The following is a 16,152-nucleotide window of genomic DNA, read 5'->3' as shown; positions in this document are numbered from 1 at the left end:
AGCCTGGTGATGGGTATTAAAGAGGGCACGTACTGAATGGAGTACTGGGTGTTATATGCAAACAATGAATCATGGAACACTACATCAAAAACTAATGATGTAATGTATGGTGATTAACATAATAATAAAAAAGAAAAAACTAATGATGTAATGTCGGTGATTAACATAACATAATAAAAAAAAGAAAAATATTTCTTGGAGTTGAAAAAAAAAAAAGAATCCACTATATTGCCAAAGGATCTAGTGTTATGACTTGTATTAAGATGTTGCCATTTATAAGTAAAGGGTTTGCTTCTGGAGTTATGGAATCACTTTGCACATGAGTCTAGGGGTATTTTGACAATTTTATCTATCAAGACTGGCAATATAAGTACTCGAATGTTGGCAATAGTGCAAATACCTCAATATTTCTTTAGCCATATTTCTGGTACCCAATCCCCTAAAATACTGAAAAATAATTACTCATTCTGATTTCTCTGCTGTGTTGGAAATGAGATCATTTGTGGAATATGCTTTTACTCTGGAGAACTGAGATTGAGATGCTAATCAGATTGGTTGATATGTGTACAGCAGATTTGTGGCTTTTAAATAAGCATAGGACTAATCTCCCCTTTTTTTTCTCAGGAATATTTTCTTTCTACCAAATCTGCTATGTGTATAAAATGACCCAGTGAATGGGGAGAGGAATGATACCGCCTTTGAAGTAGATGTTTGGTGGAATGTCTTCCCAGACCATTAACCATCTTCCCTTTCTTCCCTGAGGACAAGTCCTTCACTGGGGGCACTCTGCTCCTCAGCCATTGATAGCTGGGGTGGGGTGGCCAAAGCTGAACCCACTACATACTTTTTTTCAGAAATTGGGATCTGAGATTCAGAGACAGCCAGTGAAATCTTTGATGCATCTATAACTCTACTTATAAATGTGGAATTGCAAGCAAATATATTTTGCCACATGTAATGAAAAACAAACAAACAAAAGTCAGTCTGTAAAAAGTGAAGGATGAAGAAGACTCAGGTAAGTTTAAAAAAGAAAAGAAAAAAAAAAAAAGAATTTCCTTGGTCTCTGACAACTTTCCTTACAATGACTCCTTTTTTTCTCCACATAGGCTGAGTGGATTTTATTACAACCAAGGCTTAACTAATATAAAATGCTATTTCCTGTGGATGAGTGTTTTGTTTTTCTTCTAGTTTTGTTTCATTTCTTTTATTTATGTGCTTAGATGCAGAATGTCTGTAAGTGCTGGAGTCTACTCAATCAGGTTTAAACGTTGATGTGATCACTTGCTAGCAAAGTATACTGATTTGGATGCACTCATACTAAAAATTTACTCATTATCTGAAATTCAAATTTAACTGGGCATCCTTTCTTTTATCTAGCAACCTTCTTTTTGACATAGTTTCTTCCTTTGTAAAATGGAGGTAATAACCAAATCAGAAAAGATGTTAAAAATGTCAAGGATATCATAAACATTATTTCAAATAATGTTTTAGAAATGTGGCTTATTATTTTCTTTTGTCTTCCCTTTTACCTGTGCTGTATCTATAACACAAGAAGGTGTTGCTTACAAAGACCACCCATTGGGAGTAAATGGTTCATTTTGGAACATGGGGAAATGTTTTATGCATTTTATGCAACAAGGTCTTTATTATCAGATTAGAGAATTTGGAAGGCCATATACTTCTGTCTACTTGACTTCACCTAGGCACCCCATCCCAGAATACTCTAATATTCATTCTTGTGCTGGGCATATAGCTAGGTCTTAGTTATATAAAAACTGTTTTCCAATTCAAACCAACATCTCCCCATCTGATCTTTCTCACCTGCTATAGAAAGAGATGAAGAAAGAAAAAGCATAAGGAATAAAGGAAGGAGAAAATATACTAGTTTACTATTTGCCTGCTTAAGGATAAAGAATGTAAGATTCTTTATTTCTCATCTCTTGTGTCTAAATTCTTCTCATTTTTTTTTTAACTTGATGGCTTATATCCCCTGACTGGACGAACCCAAGAAGTACTGAAGGACCTCTTTAACACAGCTCATTCTAACATGTTTTCTGCTTGAGGGACAAGGGACATAGAGCAATGAACTTTCTTTACAGAGCATTCATCATGCATTTCTTTATTTATCACTCTAGATCCAGTGGGATTGGATGAGACTTTTGTCTCTCCCCAGTGTGGGCTTAATGATCCACCACTAAGCAATGGGCATAAAAGTGGCATGCTTCTGTTTTTATTTTCCTGTTCAAAGTCACCACCTCTGGAGGTGCTTAAAAGTAGCCAGCTAGGGGCTTGTGGAGAATATCAACAGGCCTTAGTTTGGTTTTGAAGAAGCAGGGGCATTCACCTCTGTGCTTTCCTTCATTTTTTCCTTCCCATTTTCTCTCATAGTTTCAGTTTCACCTAAATGTGTCTGGGATGATAGTTTATTGCTCTGAGTCAATACAGCTTGCTTAGAATCACTAACGGAAATAGTTTTTGGCTCCAAATAATGAACAGATGTCATCAAAGGTTTTGTTGTAGTCCGGTGGACTGGGTCAATGGTAGGAGAATGATTTATGTTTGTAGGTTTCTCTGATGTTGGCACTATATTTATCATTTCATATGGACTCTGAGATGAAGTATCCAATTTGTAATAAGAAGTGCTGAAAGGGATGGCACAAAACACAAGATCCGAGGGCAGGAGCTTAAAGTCATTGGCTGGCCGGGTGATCACAAACCTGTAAGAAAAGCCAAAGATGACTCCCGAACCTCTGCAGCCGGGACAGTTGTGGCTACAGGCAATGGCCCAAACAAGGAAGTCTTTGTGCTGGGCCAGAGGAGGAAATGTTTTTTGTTCTGCTTTGCTTCACTGGTTTCTTATTAAGAGTAAATACCTTTGACACAGAGCAACAGAAGTCCTAGACTAGGAATTAGGAGACTAACATTCACTCCTGCCTCTGAAACCAAGCATCTCTGACCTGAGTTCGGCATGGCATCTCCCTTCCTTGGGCCTTGATTTGTTCATCATTTTAATGGGAGAGGGATAGGACAGAGATGTGGACTGACTGATCTCTAATGGTCTTTTGGGTTCCAGGTTTCTCTGCTTTTAATATCCACTACACTAATGAATTCAGTCAGCCCAATATTGAGCACTTGGCCAAGCTTTATAAAAAATCAGAGGATTACATACTTCCAGCTATTTCCATTCTAGCTTAGGCCTACCCTAACACTTATGCCACAAACTTTCACACACAATGCAGTGCAGCCAGTGTGGGGGGGAAGAATATTAAACTGAAGTTTTATTTGAAATTTTGACTCATAAGCAAAGAGTGAATGTCAATGAGTCTTAAAGAGCACCCAGAGCCTGGACCTGCATGAAGACTTCATAGGGAAGCAGGATGCCTTAGCCTAGTATCAGGCACATAGCAAATTCTCAATAATGAGAGTTAAGTTAATGAACACACCAGTGTTCATGTCAGAACACTGAGGCAGAATAACCTTTCATGGCTTTCATCCTGCATTTCTTCATTGCTGTCCCAAGTGGTCACCTCTTCTTTCCTGAACAACCATCTCAGGGCACCTCTGACCTCTTTTCATTGAATAATCTTCCCCCTTTTATCTTTCCCACTGAGTCCCCTGTAATGTCTATAATAGTTTAAGCAAGACCTACTATAGTCAAAGACTCCCTTTGAAACAGAAATATCATTTCCTTCCTGGAGGTCCTCTCAAGTATAGGCTGCACGTTCTCCCAATTACTGAGCTCCATGGGTTTTCCGCAAGTGTTGGAGCAAGGGCATGGAGTTCAGGCAGAGAGAGAGAAACCAGCATCATTCATGCTTCCCAGTGCTGCTTCTAGAACATCACTGCTCCCGCAGCATCTTTGTGATTAATGCTCTATAGCCGTATCACCCCCCCTCTCGATTCATCGGTGTCATCTACAGACCTCCATATTTATTTAGGCCTCTGGCACTTGGGGCACTTTTTCTTTCAAACTCTAGTGCCACTATCATCTCAGCAATGGCTATGCCTATACTTCACGGGGAAATCCTGGTGTTACACACAAATTCCTTTCAGCACAGCCCTCACCTATGGCTATGTTTGTCTTGGCACCCATTCTTTTCCTTCCTTTCTCTGATGAGTAGAAAAGTCTTCTTTCCATTCAAGACTACCCCACTTTGAGTAGCTTGGTTTCTTTCCCCTTAGAAAAGAGAACAAGTTTCCTTCAATCTTCTTCCACTCTATTGTTTTTAATCTCTCCTTCTTCTACTGAATCTTGTCCATTCCCACTGTGAGGATCCTAGTTTGGACCTATATTACTGTGTTGTCTGTAGATTGCACACTCTCTTTTCCCCTCCTGCCCTCCACATGCATTTCCTCTATGTTCTCCTATACTGTGGTCAGATTGCTCTTTCAACTGAAATCTGAGCATATCGCTCCCATAATTTGTACATGTAAAACACAGTGGTCTAGAAATGAGGCAGTTAATAAACATTTACCCAATGAGTCCAGCAGAAAACAAGTAAATCTTTCCAATGTGGACAGTGGCTTTCAGCTTTAAGAAGTTGTATAGACAAGCTGATACAGCCACTCTGGGAAACAGTATGGTAGTTCCTCAAGATGTTAAAAATAGAGCTACCCTATGACCCAGCGATTGCACTACTAGGTATTTACCCCAAAGATACAGATGTAGTAAAAAGAAGGGGCACATGCACCCCAATGTTCATAGCAGCAATATCCACAATAACCAAACTGTGAAAGGAACCAAGATGCCCTTCAACACACGAATGGATAAAGAAGATGTGGTACATATATACAATGGAATATTACTCAGCCATCAGAAAGGATGAATATCCACCATTTGCATTGACATGGATGGAACTGGAGGAGATTACGCTAAGTGAAATTAGTCAAGCAGAGAAAGACAATTATCATATGGTTTCACTCATATATGGAACAAAAGGAATAGAGCAGAAGACCACAGGGGAAGGGAGGGAAAACTGAATGGGAAGAAATCAGAGAGGGAGACAAACCATGAGAGACTCTGGATTCCAGGAACCAAACTGAGGGTTACAGAAGGGAGGGGTGTGGGGAGATGGGGTGACTGGGTGATGGGTACTAAGGTGGGCACGTGTTGGGATGAGCACTGGGTGTTATACGCAACTAATGAATTGTTGAACACTACATCAAAAACTAATGATGTACTATATGTTAGCTAACAGAACATAATGAAAATAAATAAATAAAGATTAAAAAAAAAGAAGTTGCATAGACATGGATGAGGGGTAAGTTACAAAAAAATCCTGATTTAAAATCTGGGTCTACATCTCAGGTTTCACTGGGGACACAGACACCATTATCCTTACATGGTCAATATTAATTTGATCATCAGTTCATTCATGTTATTTACACCCAGCTTCCTTCTTCCTATATCACTGTCTACTTCCCCTGGAACCTTCTTTGTAATTATGGACCCTGAGCTCTGGACTTCTCTTTCACATTGAATAAAGTAGTTTTGGCTCTTATGCTTGGATAGATGGGTAGCACTCTCCAAGCAAGCATACTCCCCTTTTTTGTTCCGGCTTGTTCTCCTCTTCATCTATCATGCGGTATAAACCAAGGCACAGGATTCCAAAATTATCTAATGAGCCACAGAACACTTGCCCAAATGTCTTTCTTGGCTGGGGAGAAAAGAGAAAAACATGTGTCTGTTGGTACTTTAAGCAATAACAAGTACTTACTGGAAAGTTATTATCTTTCCTTGTAGTAAAAGTTTGGAAGACCCAAAAGCTGTTTCCTAATATCTTTTATGGTAGCAGTGTCAAGTAGGAAATTAGGTTTATGATAAGTTTTGAGCATCTAATCCCAATGATTGTTTTTATCACTGTAATCTTTCAAGAGCCTCTTGTGGGTGTGACGTAGCATGTTGTTATGCTAGTTTTTATTACTACTGCTATTTTGGTAACCATTAAAGAAGTAACAATGAGTAAAAGATTGGAAAATTCAGTTTTCAAGCTATATAATGGGTTGGGATGTTCAGTGACCTCCAGAGAGTGATCTTCTTATCCTACTCTACCACAGTTTACAGTCCCAAGCATTCCTCTTGACACTGCTCTCAGGCTATAGCCAACAAGGGCATGATGGATAGACAATAGGGTCAAAGCATCAGCAAATGCATTCAATGAAGCCACGTGAGAACAGTTTGTTTCATTATGTGATTCCCTAGGGTAGAGAACAAAGTGAGGACAAGATACAAGTGAAGAAAGGAAGGAGAACAATGTTGACCAGTCCACTGTCACCTCTGATACTGACAAGAAGTTGCCAGCAGCAGTTGTCCTGGGCTTATAATCACTCCCAATTCAATCTCGGGTGAGGAGCCCAGGACCACAGAAATGCAAAGGACCAAAATGTGCTAAGGGAACTTTGCCATATTGTTTGCACCTACAATTCAGATGTATGGAGCATGGGGTTTTCCCTTTTTGGCAGTATCTATCAAGATGTATCAGGTGCAGAGACCTGGAAGAGCCTGCTCCATGTGAGGGGGTTTCTGCTGATGTCCTCTGAACAAAAAATATTTCCTTAAAATGCCCTGCCCTGGACAACTGGTAGAGAGCTAAATGTAATGTCAACCAAAGCTAAACCAAAAGACACTGATAACTACATTACTCATTCCCAGGCTAGACTCCACTGTGATCCCCAAACACCCAGATGCCCCACTGCATATGCCATAATGACCTTTTCCCCTTGCATTTTTCACTGGCTAGCCCAATCTGAGTCTTAGACCCAAACACAGAACCCTTCTGCCTAACTTAGGCTAACATGATCAGATTTCTTTATCAGCTCAGGTATAGGAAGAGTGAGCAGAGCCTGGGTCAGACTGCCTTGGAGGGTCCCTTGCTTTTCCAGTGGGACAAAGTGTGGCCTCAGACAAGTCCTTTTTTCTCTGAGTCTCAGCTTCTTGATCTGTTCAGTGCAATTAATAACAATGCCTACCATATAAATCCTTGGAAAGGTTAAGTAAACAACAACAACAAAGCAGACAGGCACAGGGAACATGCTCAGTAAATACTAGTTATAATTATTAATACCCTTGCTAAGGTACAAAGTTATTAGATTTCTCAGATGCTTCCTGCACACTTGGACTTTTTATCTGGAAGATGAGGATAATAATACCTGTCTTACCTATCTCCTGGAATTGTAAAAAAAATAAATAGGATATGTGAAAATACACTTTAAATTCTAAAATACTCTATGAATACAAGGTTGTATTAGCTTTTGTTATTCTTTCTATGCTCTAGGCCATCTAGGAACCCAAATAGCCTGAATCATTTTCAGAAATCCAGACTGGTAAGGAAGTGGGAACCTTTATCAGGATAGGAGTAGACTCACTTTAATGTCTGACAAGATGGTTTCAGTTAAGGACAGAAGCCCCAGCTTACACCGCGCTCTTCCAGACATAATTGAAGTGCAGCTGTGGGTCAGCCCATAGATACTCTTATCCAAATGCTGTTCCAGCTGAGAACTTATCCCTCCTGTCACCAGCATCTGAAGTAATTCCAGGACATGATAATTGTAGAAGGCCTGGAAAGCAAGGACAAGCCGTGTGCAAAGTCAGAAGAGCCAGCAGAGACACTGTGGAGGTGTACAGTCTTGCAGACTTAGGGGGCATCGCTGTTTGAAATGGACCCAGTGAGGCAAAACAGGGTCTCTCGTCAACATTATTAAAATCAACTAAAAGCTCTCAGTTCAGGTAGGGCATTGGGTTAGGCAAAGTACAGAGAAAATACCATTGACCCAGCTCCTGCTCCCTTGGGCTCACACTGTGGCAGAAGAAAGTGGGTAATGATGCTAACACCAAGGATGCCCCCCCCTCCAAAAATAGCCAGAGGAGTATGTCAGACCACAGATACCCTAATAATCATCAACATATATTTAAAACTATGTATTTAATGTGACTGCTATAGTTTTTCCTTAGGGGACTACTGACATTATTACTGTCATCTGTAACTGAATCTTCTGGATGTGAGCCTACTTATATTAAGTAGGTTAAAAGATGACTTCAAATGCCTTTTCCTCCCTAATGTCCTGACTGATGGTCTCCTCCTTTTGATTGTGACCTGCCTGAGGACAGGTATTGACTTGGATCTTATTAATATTTAGGTCACTCGTAGCTCTTAGGTACTACACAAATAGGTGTTGAATAAATTAATAGAATTTTGGAATCTTTGGCATCAAAATGAAACCAAAGGAGGACGTGTGGGACAACTTCTTATTTTGAAAACTACTTTGAGTCTGAATAAACCTAGCTATGTTCTTAAACCCAAAGGATTCCTATCGTATTTAGTGTAAACTAGGCATTGGCATACATGCAAATAGCACTGTAATATATTACCCATTAGATTTTCCCAAATCTATTGAATACATAGTGTTTTAAATGTTCAACCTTTTGTTTTATCTAAATTAGACTTTTACTCCAGTAGACATGAGGATTTATATGTTCATATATTACTTATAAAAATAATAGGAATGACCTCAATTGTTACTGTCATAGAAATTTTCCAGTTCACTTTCTCTAAATTCAGGGACTTGTCTTCTGCAGACTGAATTATGATAGGGGCCTGTTTACTAGTCTTCCTGTCTTGTTTTTATTCTTACTTGCAATCCCTGTTCAAAATCTTTCCAGAAAGATTCTCTAGGACACAAATCAAATCATGCCGTCCCCCTCCTCAAACCTTCAATCTCATATCCCTGCTATAAAACCAAGCTCATCTCCTCCATTAATGGTGCCCTCCAGTGCACGACAGTCTATCTGTTGCTCTAGCTACATATTTACTCCTTCTTGCCTTTGCTTTGGAACATCTGACTGATCGCTCATCAAACTCTATGGTTGGCAAACTCTATGCTGGTCTCCTCATCAGAAAAAAGTTTTCCATGCAGAACCTGCCCTCTTTAATACCCATCACCAGGCTGGGTGTTATACGCAAACAATGAATCATGGAACACTACATCAAAAACTAATGATGTATGGTGATTAACATAACATAATAAAAAAAAAAGAAAGAAGTTTTCCTTTCTTTGTGATCCCACAGCCACTGGCTTTTGCTCCATTTCATCCTTCTGTATTTTATAGTTAGTAGTTTGTCTGAAACACACCTGACTTTGAATCTTAGCTGAGATTAATCTTAGCTGAATAACCCTAGCTATGTTCTTAAACTATTTTCCCAAAGGATTCCTATCGTATTTAGTGTAAACTAGGCATTGGCATACATGTAAATAGCACTGTTAAATATTACCCATTAGATTTTCCCAAATCTATTGAATACATAGTGTTTTAAATGTTCAACCTTTTGTTTTATCTAAAAACTTAGCTGAATCCTAGCTGAGTACTTTTGGACAATTCATGTCCAGAAACAGTTTTATAACCTTTAAAGTTGACATGATAATACCATCTTTGAGCCTTGTTTGTGGGATGAAATGAGATATACCACACACATTACTAAATTCTGTTCTCAGGTATTGGGATCGCCTGGAAGGATGTTCACGAGTATAGATTTCTGGGATCCAAGATCCACTGGATCAGAATGTATGGAGAGGAGTGGGCATCAGAAATTTAAAGGGCACCTCTGGTGGTTCTGCCACTGGTTGGTGCTCAGATCACCCTCTGGGCCAACAGTTCCTTAAATGATATGGTCTTTCAGAGGACAGACTTTGTCAATTTAACATTCATGTCCTCAGGGGTGCATTGAACAAGGCAGGTGTTAAACAGCTGTAAGAATACTAACTGCAATTGGCAGTCAGTTTTTAACAAATAAATATTGCTAGTAAAATGTAGAAGCCATTGGAACAAAAGGGTCTAAGAAATAATATAAGGTATATGAATTAAGATAGAATAACAGAAAAATAAGTTTTAAAATAGTTTTTAGGTTAAAAGATGACTTCAAATGCCTTTTCCTCCCTAATGTCCTGACTGAAGTGATCCACTGACTGATAGTTTCCTCCTTATTTCTTCTTTGTTCTATTTTGCTACTACCCAGAAGGGTGCTTATGGAATCAGCTCCCTGAAATCCAGGCATGAACAGGGGATGTAAATCCAGGTTGAGCCACAATCCGTTTAAGAACAAGTGGCCATAGTGTAGAGTGATCAAACATAATGCTGTTAGAATAATTCTCCACTGATTAAAGAAAAGGTATAAATTCTAGGGTTATCCTGGTGTCAAGGGCTCTAGGGAAACATGTACTTTACATATTTAACTGAGAGAGGCTTAGCTTTTGAATATATCATTTCTTCAGTTTTGACATCAAAAGGATTGCAATTCTATATTGGGGAAAATAAAGGGATTTACATGTCACCCTTACTCCATGAGCTCATCTAGTATTCTTATTATTCAGGGTTCTATGGTATTGATCTCTTTCTTTTTTTCCTCTCTCCTTTCCTCCCTTCCTTCCTCCCTCCTCCCTTCCTTTTCTTTTTTCTTTCTCAAGAAAATAGGAAAGTTGAAATGTGCTTCAAATATTTTAAGACCTTTAAACTTGGATACTGTTTCTAATATAATCACATTTACTAGAATTTGGACTTTCAGGGTTAGAAAATGTTGCAGCCCCAAGTGTTTTGACTTCTAGCTACAATGAAGCTGTAGGTCTCTCTCACAACTTACAATATTACTTAATAACATAGGTACTAACATCCTGCCTACTTGCTGCTTTTTATTCTGAAAATCTAACCTCAAAAGGCCTTAAGATCAAACATTCTCTGAGAAATATTTCTGAGAATGAGGCTACATGGTAAGAAAACTGCAACTAACCAGCTGAATGACCTTAAGGGAGTCACGTAACTTCTGTGAGCTTCAATTTCCTTCCTTGTAAGGAAATTGCTCCCTACGTTCATGTCCAGTTCTGAAGTTCTATTGTTACAAAGCTGTGTAAGAGTCCTGCTTATGGACCTGAGTGTCTCTCCATATTTTTTTATAACATTAAGCTGATAAAGGATTAAAAGTGAATCTGAATTCTATTTTCTAATGATATGTTTTCCCATCTGGGGAAGGAGTTTACAGTAGTCCACCAGAGGCTATTTGAGACCTTAGCGTCAGCTGTATCAGATTTGGAGGGCAACACTATTATTTTATGTTGAGAAAAAAATCACAAGTGTATCAGGGGATAGAATAAAAAACTACATGAAATCCAAAACAAAACTTCAGTAAAAGCAGTGATGACTTCACAGCACATTATTCAGGCTTCGTTCTATCCTCGGGACTTGCACATTCATTCCTTTGCATTTATTAAGGGGGAATGGAGAAAAAGGGGGAGAAGTCAGAGTCAAGACCAGTGATCTCATCTTGTTTCTGACTTGGCTGAGGTGTTAGCCACCTTTTTCCTGAGGGAGTCTGTTCTGAAATTCATCTGTATTCCCCCTTGCATTTCTGTGTAGTGTGGGCATCAGGGAAACAGACCTCGAATTATAACTTCTGACCATGCAGCAATGGAAAACAGATCTCTTGGTGCATTGAGCTGGGCAGCAGGTTGGAAGAACCACCTGGAAGGTGTTCTTTGGGGAGGGGAATTATGGGACAAAAGGCACATGCAAAATTGGGTGGGATGGTGGACTCCTGTCTCATACAGGACTCTTGACTGGAAACTGGAAATCTATCCCAGAAGAGAGAACAGGATTCTGGTCCTTTCATTTTATGCCTCCCTCTCTGTTGGTCATATATTCTAACTTCTAGGGAGCAGTTTTCCAAATCTTCTTAACAACAGAAATCATCCTTCACATCAAATCCTAGGCAGAAGCCTCATGCACAGCACAGATGAAAGCAGTTGTTCTGACTGGGGGGATAGGTGCAGGCAGGGGAGCATGATGGGGTAGGTGCACTCTGGGCTCCTTCCTGCTTGTCTGCTCAGCACCACCTGAGCACCAGGGGGTAGATTCCTTTAAGCAAAACTTGAAAATCAATGCACTGGAAGGATACTCATGATCACAGAAAGAGCTTTCTGGAAGGACAGAGGACTATGACAGCGAGGTCTAACTCTGGAATCATACAAAGTGGGGTTCAAAAACCAGCTTGTCATCTGTAAATGCTGTGACTTTGGCACTTTATTTGTCCTGCTAAGCCTCAGATTCTTGATTTGTAAAATGAGGCTCATAATTGTATTCTCCTAATTGGTTGAAAGAAGAATAAAAGTATTGTAGCAAAGACCTTGGCCCAAAGTAAGTGCTTCAGAGATGTTATTACTCTTCCTATCACAGTTGTTGCTCTGTTTATTAATATTATTCCAACAAGAAAATTTATTGGGAGAAATTACCTTGAGGTCTGTGTTGGGAAAGACCCGTAGGTGTGATCTGGAGGCAGAGAACTGTGATCATTAGTGGTGGCTGCCATGGGAATGTTTTAGAGAAGTGATAACCACGGAGCCCACAACTGCTATCCTAACTTTAAGGGGAGACCAAGATCTTTGCCTTTCTCTCCCACTTCTCAGCAAGAAGATGCTCCAATATGTATGGAGAAGAAACTGGAGTGTTGACAAATATATTCTGCAGCTACCACAGTGGTGGCTCCCAGATGTTTTCAGTGTCAGAGGATAAATGTTCTCTTCTCCAAGGCTACTGCTCTCATTTCCACGAGATCAGGTGTAAGGTCAGAGACTACCCAAGATCAAAGAGTACTCAGAAGACTCAAGATGATAGAATTTGAGGCCCAGACCTGGCCTTTGGGCTCCTTCTTTCTGTGTGGCTGGACAATGGGAAGTCACCCCCACCCTTAGAAAGCCAAGTGGACCCAGTAGCACCAGACCTAGGGGCAAGGGAATCAAGAGTGGGCAGTATGACCAGGTCATTTTCAAAGGTCTGGTTCAGCTCATCATGGCCGGAGATTTGGGACTGGCGCTCCAAATAGTATTAAAGTGTGTTCATTTTGTTGTGTCATGAATCATTAAGGATTCAAGAGCTGAGGCAGAAGTCCACCAGGTAGATATGCAGAAGGTCAAGACCCAAGCCAGCCCCCTTGATGGAAAGATTTGCCCGAAGCTTCATTGCTATGCTTGTGACCTCATGTGATTCCCCCCTGGATCAGGCACAGTGTGGGTTTTCTCTCTCCCACAGACTTCACTGTGGGAAAGACTCCTGAGTTTTTACATAGCTTATTTCCTCTTCCAGGAGGACTAGATTGTCCTATCCTGTGGAGAAGCCCACTGATACAATATCTGAAGGCAGCCTGGGAGGGAGTGCTACTCCTCAGTGTGGTCACAAGACCTATGGTGAGTGGGGAGAGGCCCAGCTGCTGGCTCCCATGACCAAGTTTGTGTTTGCTGTGCTGGCTGACATGATGTGTTCATTTGTTTTAATGTCTCTCTCAGCCCTCTTCTGCCCATCCTGCTCTCCCCACTAGCTCTAAACAGAGTCTGTGACTTTGTTCCTACCTCTGGGGGCCAGTGGAGTTTAATTAAGGTTCCAGTTTAATTTAAGGCACAAAGCTGCCTGCCATCTAGGGATCTCTGAGGAGAACTGGGACCTTAACCCCATTTAAAGTGTATCCTGCAGACAGGTCCAGTTCATCCAAAGTCACCTTCTGCCTGACATTCCAGTCATTAATTACTGGCAAAGTAACTGACATATCAATGACAGACAGTGATAAAACCCTTTCCCTGACAGAGCTACCTTCCCAGAAAAGTCACCTGACTTGACTCCTGGCTCAGTCAAGGCTGAATGCTGCCTAACCCTTTAGGAAATTCATTGTCTACCAACTTGTTGAATGTTAAACTATCACTGACCTGGTATTATCTCTCTGAGAGCTTGATGGGATTTATGAGACGCCCTCCCCCACCCCCAATGCTCAGGGAAGCAGAGCCTAAGGCAACATAATCCCCTTAGGGCCAGTGGCACTGACGCCATGAGGGCAGTGTGTGTGGCCTAGCCATGCTCCCCAAAAACTGCAAACCATGCCTTTGAGGCACCCACACAGTTCAGGAATGATGCCCCTTCCACACGGAATTACAGAAAGCTACAAGTTTATCAAGCTGTGTTCAGAGCCCTGTGCGTCTGTACACTGATATACAGCCAGGCTGCAATGCTTCCCTTGGAAAATCTGGGGAGAAAGAGTCTGGGAGGTTGTAGGTAACAAGGATTTCCTTTGGAGGAGTTCTTGCAGCCATTTACGAATGGGTACGTACAGATTTTGTATTTTGGTCCAATTCCTTGAATGAACCAAGAGTGCTTGCAGCTCAATGCCTTTTCCCTTTTTCCCTCTGCCTGGTGTGTTTCCTTCCCAAAGATCAGAACGGTGTGTGCTCTCTTCTCTTCTGGAGCTAGATTCCCATGCCACCATGTCAGTGCTGCCTTCCTTCCCTGGCCATGCTATTGAAACTTTCAGCTCCTTTCCTAATCCCTGTATTTCTCACTTCACATTGCCTTAGCCTTCTAGCTATCTGACATGCCACATATGTTCCTTATTTATCATGTTTCTGTTACTCTCCTCCATGAGCCCGAGCTCCATATGGGCACAGACGTTGGTCTATTTCATCACTGCTATACTGCTAGCGCTTGGAACAGTGTGCCCTGCACAGAGTAGGTATTCGCTCAATGAATTAGCTCTACTTACAGAAATACCATAGTCGAGGCAAGGGACCTGCTCAGAGGCTAAAGAGGAGGTGAGAGCTGAAGAGCAACCATGTAGTCAAAAACACACCCCAGGAGCGGGGTAACATGGAGGGAGGGTTGACTTAGTTCTGAACAAAGCTCATACCGCCAAAGGCCAGAAGCTTTTCCTTGGTCCCCATGTCTCCTTATGGCTGATTTCTGTATAAGCTGTTGGGGATATTTTAGAGAGAAGAGAAAGCAGTGTCTTCTAAGCTCTGAAACCAGAGCTTGGTCTGCCAAGATGCACCTGAAGCTAAAAGGTAGGCACCTTGCTTTTTATGTGCTTGTTCCTCCTGGTACTAAGTGTTCTGGTTCTAAGGGCCAGACATGTTTTTAATCTTGAAACTGTGAAAATTTGGCTTCTCTTGCCAAGTAGTTGTGAAAAAAGATGAAATAATGTATGTGAACAAGCTTTTTCAGAGAATCAAAGAGAACTCTGAATTGTGAGGCATTCTCCTTATTTCCCAAAGCTTGAATCATCCTTCCTCCCCTCTGCAAGCTGCACTTAGCTACACTTACTGTGGCCAGGAGGGAATCCAAGAAGCTGCCAGAAAAGACAGTGCCTGTGGAAAAGGATGTGCTGAGATGCAGGCTTGTTCCTGAGAAGGATTCATCCAGTCCACTCAGCTGTTCAATATAGTGGATATTGGAAGGATTTTCTGCAAGGCAAAGATGGAAAAAGGAAAGACAAGCAGACAAGCTTAAGAATACAGGACTGCCAGGGGCGCCTGGGTGGCTCAGTTGGTTAAGCGACTGCCTTCGGCTCAGGTCATGATCCTGGAGTCCCGGGATCGAGCCCCGCATCGGGCTCCCTGCTCAGCGGGAAGCCTGCTTCTCCCTCTCCCACTCCCCCTGCTTGTGTTCCCTCTCTCACTGTGTCTCTTTCTGTCAAATAAATAAAATCTTTAAAAAAAAAAAAAAAAGAATACAGGACTGCCATACAAAGCAGGCCAAGGGGTGACCACTGAACAAAGAATTTGATGTCTACACTGGGGTCAATGTGGGATCTGCACTTACTTCAGTATCTATCTATCTATCTATCTATCAATCTATCTATCATCTATCATCATCTATCTATACATCATCATCTATCTATCTATCATCATTTATCTATCATCATCTATCTACCTATCATCATTTATCTATCATCTATCTATCATCTATCATCTATCTATATATCATCATCATCTATCTTATCTATCATCTATCATCTTCCTTCCTTCCTCTCTCTTCCTTCCTTCCTTCTTGCTTTCTTTTTCTTCTTTCTTTCTTTCTTTTTCTTTCTTTCTTTCTTTCTTTCTTTCTTTCTTTCTTTCTTTCTTTCTTTCTTTCTTTCTTTCTTTCTTTCTTTCTTTCTTTCTTTCTTTTCTCTTTCATCTTCCTCCCCTAAACACATGTATCCTTCTTGGGTACCTTCATCATCAAGGGTATATCCTTGCACCCCAGGCCCAGGTCCTCCAAACAAGTGTCCCCAATGTCACCTTTATATAATTTATCTTTCAAACCAGGACACTTTTGTAAGTAAAAGGGGATACTCTCAATAACTGCAC

General features: G+C 40.8%; 1 protein-coding gene across 1 annotated transcript in view; it reads right to left on the bottom strand.

Annotated features, from left to right (window-relative positions):
• Positions 1-2,247: 2,247 nt before the first annotated feature.
• Positions 2,248-16,152, bottom strand: part of KCNU1 (potassium calcium-activated channel subfamily U member 1) — a 172,841-nt gene continuing 158,936 nt past the window's right edge. The window contains 4 exon segments of the mRNA XM_081812893.1: positions 2,248-2,717; positions 5,524-5,657; positions 7,366-7,557; positions 15,122-15,261. Of these exon segments, the coding sequence (XP_081669019.1) occupies positions 2,312-2,717; positions 5,524-5,657; positions 7,366-7,557; positions 15,122-15,261 (872 nt within the window). The 3' untranslated portion in view covers positions 2,248-2,311.

The sequence above is a fragment of the Leptonychotes weddellii genome, chromosome 2, assembly GCF_054177405.1.
Source record: "Leptonychotes weddellii isolate Sample4059 chromosome 2, ASM5417740v2, whole genome shotgun sequence".
Taxonomy (NCBI): domain Eukaryota; kingdom Metazoa; phylum Chordata; class Mammalia; order Carnivora; family Phocidae; genus Leptonychotes; species Leptonychotes weddellii.
Note: the sequence above shows the minus strand (reverse complement) of the source record. Positions and strands in the feature narration are given on the sequence as shown.